Source organism: Pimephales promelas, chromosome 2, assembly GCF_988280905.1.
Source record: "Pimephales promelas chromosome 2, fPimPro1.hap1.1, whole genome shotgun sequence".
NCBI lineage: Eukaryota > Metazoa > Chordata > Actinopteri > Cypriniformes > Leuciscidae > Pimephales > Pimephales promelas.
The window spans coordinates 35895401-35899751 of record NC_142770.1 but is presented as its reverse complement, the minus strand read 5'-3'; the positions used below and the strand labels follow the sequence as shown (position 1 = coordinate 35899751).

Genomic DNA, 4351 nt, shown 5'->3' with positions numbered 1-4351 from the left:
TTTTACCACTCTCCACGCCTCCCATGGTATGCTCTGGCTCCCCACTTTGGTTAGATATGTTGTTCATTTAATTATTTCATGTTGGTACAGTTCTTCTATCATTCTGAATAAATAAAAAAAAACAGTTAAATAATTTTGTATCGTTTTCCTGCTGTTTTTGTTTAGCAGCTGTGTCAGATTCAGTGCTGCTGTTATTTCATGTCGATAAAGTTCTTCTGTCATTCTAACTTTATAAGAAACAGTTAAATAATTTTGGACAGTTCCCTGCCCGTAACTGGAGAGAGAAACAGAGACCCTCCAAAGATATAATTCCGTTTCAGTCTTTTTGTGTATTAAACATTCAAAAGAGATAAATCAAGTTATAGGCTTACTGAGTCGCTGTCCACAGTGCCGCAGAAAAGCGCTGAAACGGATATGAAGGGGATTTTTTTTTTTTTTTTTTTTTGCCTTACGGACGGGCCCATCCAGTTTTCTGAAGGCCCACCTACAATCAAAATCCTGGCGCCGCTAGTGGTTTACATACTCTCCTCACGCAGCGCAGCGATTTCATTTCATTCATTGACTAATTCTTTAACTATATTAAATGATATAAACCAACTAAATCACAGTGAAAGCGTTAGAATCTAAATGCACAGCGCACCCGGACTTTCTCATCAGTGTATGGCCAGCAATATTGTAATGTTTAATGACATGAAGATAGTGGTTATTATTGTTATGTACAATTAAATACAATCGTTGCTGAGTCTGCGGTCTGAAAACTTCACCTCAGAGCATCCGTTAACTGAATGAATTGAGAATCTCACCTGAAAAATCCAATAACATCAGCAATAGTCATTCAAGCAGCTGATTTCTGTAAATGAATGCAAAACTAAATGTATATTGCAGCATAGGGCGAAGTCAGGATCCGTCAGCACCGAATTGAGACAAAAATCATTTAAATTGTATATAAAACTATGTAAATGGCGCTCTGTGGCGCAGCAGGGTTTTGAACACGGTCCTGAGCCGTTGCTGGGCGCCGCGGACAGACGCCGAACGGCGCCGCCGGTGTGTGTACACTGATAGAGAATAATGTGTTCGAATTTTAAAGACGTGGCGCTGCGCGACGCGCCGCTACGCTTCTCGTCCGGTGTGCGACCTACTTTACTGGAGTTCCACAACTATTCAAACACTATGTTTTTCTCTCCCGCCACCGGAATGTGTGTGTCTGAGGTAAAAGGGACGGAGGCGGTGGACCAACGCACTGTGAGGCAAGGGAGGGGGGTCTCAAAATGTTTAGAACGCTTTTTTCGTAATTGCCCCGTTTGCATTTGTGTTATTTTATTTCTTAATTATTTTAACAATATATCATAACATTATTTACAATACACATATTTTAATGGTTTTTTTGGGGGGGACAACCCTCAGATAGGGGGGGTCCTGACCCCCCCGACCCCCCCGCGATTTCCGCCTATGCCATCAGTGTTTCCACAGAGACCACAATCGACGTTAAAATTGAATAGACTGCAGAGACTGAAGAATCGCTCTCGTAAAAAACTTCAATGTAAAGACACAGAGACTCCGGAGAGTGAACACCAGCTGGATATCGATCCAGTCTCGCTAGAGAGTCAACAAACACCATCGGTGCTTCCCATGGGAAATGAACTGCTCGTTGAATCTAGCATGCTTCCATGTCACCATCATGTTGAGCTAGAGCAGCTCCATGAGGAGATAATGCATTTAAGGAGAGAGCGGGATGAAGCCACACAGAAAAGACTTGATGTGGTGATGGAGCTGGAAACGGTGAGGTTTTCAGCAAACAATGTCAAGGGAAATGATGAAAAATGCAAAGAAATGACAGGCCTGTCATGGACATTGTTTGAGACTCTACATCAGTTCCTTGCACAATTTGTGGTGCCACATCCACGGTGCAAGCTGTCAACGCAGGATCAGCTCTTCATCACATTAGTGAAATTACGTCAAAATCCATCAACAGACCTGATGTGCTATATCTTAAATGTAGCACGCAGCACCTTCCTTGGTATATTCTCCCGTTGGCTGGATTTAATGTATGCCAAAATTTCTTTTTTGGTCGCCTGGCCAGACAGGGAGTGTATCAGGAGTACAGTTCCTGCCGAGGTTCTGCTTCATTATCCCAGACTTACCAGTATAATAGACTGTTTTGAGATACGAATCGAACATTCCAAGCAGCTGAAAACCAGGTGAGACCCCCAACCCCCAATACATATTTATATAAGTACATATAAATGTTTAATAGATTTTATAACGTGTAAGCGGGACAAACTACTGGATTATTTATTTATCTTGTCATTTCTGTTATTTCTTTCCTGAAAGAGCAATTACATACTCAAGGTATAAAAACTGGACCACCGTGAAATACTTCATTGCCTGTCACCCATCAGGAGCGATCACCTACCTCTCCAAAGGATGGGGTGGCAGAGCCTCAGATGTTCATATTGTGAGGTCTTCTGATTTTCTGTCTTCGAAGTACCATTACATTGGAGATCAAGTAAGTTTTTAACTTCAAATGTTATTTATGTTTTATGAACACCTACACTGTAGATAAACTTTCAAGCTCAGCTCCCATACTTTGTTATTGAATATGTCCACATAATACAAGAACTGTATATTAAAACATTGTTTATATCAGATTCTTGCAGACAGAGGTTTTACTTTGAAGGATGACTTTGCCATTTTGGGTGCAGAGCTGATTACACCATCTTTCACCCGTGGTCGAAAACAGTTGTCTGCAGAAGATGTAGCATATTCTCGTGTGGCATCCAACATCAGAATTCACATTGGTTAGTGTTATTGAATCATAAGTTAGCTGTTCATTACATGAATACATAAGAAGTCAGTCATGAACTATTTTTGAGTTTTTTTTATTACAAATGCAAAGTAACAGGTGATTAGACAACTGATATGTTCCCCACAGAGAGAGTGATTGGTGCCCTCAAGAGCCGTTACCACATCCTGGATGGGCCACTTCCTATGCGCCTGGTGAAGAGCCTGATGGATGAGCGGCAAAATAGAGAAGAGGCCATGATTGACAGAATTGTGCATGTCTGTTCAGCATTAGTGAACATGTCTGGCAGTGTTATGTACAGCCACTATTAAATCAAAGTAAGGATGCAACAAATGAGCCATGTTTTTATTGGTTATCTACAATATCATTCTTGCATTCTAATTGTACCCTCTGTTGATTGTCTCATCCAGAAGTCTCTAATGGAACCATGACGGGCCTCCTCCACCACCACCTCCTCTTCCTCCTCTGCATCCTGACGGACTTCCTTCTCTGCACCCTGACAGACCTCCTTTTCTGCATCCTGACGGACCTGACGGACCTCCTTCTCTGCACCCTGACGGACCTTCTTCTCTGCACCCTGACGGACCTTCTTCTCTGCACCCTGACGGACCTTCTCTGCACCCTGACGGTCCTACTCCGCCACCTCCTTCTCTGCACACTGTTATTCTTCTATTTTCACCTCTATCTAATTGTCTGTGTTCAGCTTCCTTTATAGAAAATTGTACATGCAGTATCTTAAAGGACAAGTTCAGTATTTTACAATTAAAACCCTGTTTAAAGATTGTTTCTAATGAGATAGAATGGTTAGGATTGTTTTTTAGACAGATGCTGCTGTCCTGAGAATTTTCAGATTCTATGGTTGCACCCCCACACCTCTACAATGGTAGCATAGGTGCACAGGAACAATCCTTCATAAAACGTGATTTTTGTGTGAGCATATCAGTAAACACCCCAGACCACTCGGTGAGTTTCACGTCTTTGTAAACTAAAGTGTAATGCGTTTTATGAAGGATTGTTCGAGTGCACCTATGCTACCATTGTAGAGGTGTGGGGGTGCTACCACAGAATCCAAAAATTCTTGGGACAGCAGAATCTGTGTAAAAAACAGTTTTAACTATTCTATTTCATCAGAAACGATCTTAAAACAGGGCTTTAATTGTAAAATACCAAACTTGTCCTTTAACATTAACACATGCTATAACTACACTATGTTAATTTTAAAAATATGACATTGTTGACATTGAATTGCAGTTATCCTAAAATGATTTTAAATACATTGTTGTTAAATACAAATATACTGTTTTGATATTGTAGCCAAGTTCACAATCAATGTCATACAAAGTCAGTATACTACGTCAGTTTTCAAAAAATGAATATTAATTAAATAAATTCATAAATAAAGTACTTCCAATTGTAATTATTTGCTAACAATCAGATTGCAAATGAAACCATTTACCTGTGCATCTTTCAGTTCCTGTAATTTTGGAAAGATGTGCTCTAACCAAAATCTTTCAATGACGCTGACAGCATTATTGATGAACTCCTCAT

The 4351-nt window shown here is 40.5% G+C and overlaps 1 protein-coding gene across 1 annotated transcript; it reads left to right on the top strand.

Moving 5' to 3' along the window:
- Window positions 1-1449: 1449 nt before the first annotated feature.
- LOC148997276 (uncharacterized) lies at window positions 1450-3114 on the top strand. The gene is made up of 4 exons (XM_089132991.1): window positions 1450-2198; window positions 2332-2506; window positions 2648-2798; window positions 2933-3114. The coding sequence occupies exons 1-4, from the start codon at window positions 1450-1452 to the stop codon at window positions 3112-3114; spliced, it is 1257 nt and encodes a 418-aa protein (XP_088989117.1).
- The last annotated feature ends 1237 nt before the right edge of the window (window positions 3115-4351 follow it).

What these genes read in the sequence shown, in the direction of transcription:
- LOC148997276 (XM_089132991.1), top strand. Translation starts at nt 1,450, where the DNA reads ATGCCATCAGTGTTTCCACAGAGACCACAATCGACGTTAAAATTGAAT. An exon ending in TCCAAGCAGCTGAAAACCAG is followed by an intron (nt 2,199 to 2,331) that starts GTGAGACCCCCA and finishes CTTTCCTGAAAG; the next exon opens with AGCAATTACATACTCAAGGT. An exon ending in ACCATTACATTGGAGATCAA is followed by an intron (nt 2,507 to 2,647) that starts GTAAGTTTTTAA and finishes TGTTTATATCAG; the next exon opens with ATTCTTGCAGACAGAGGTTT.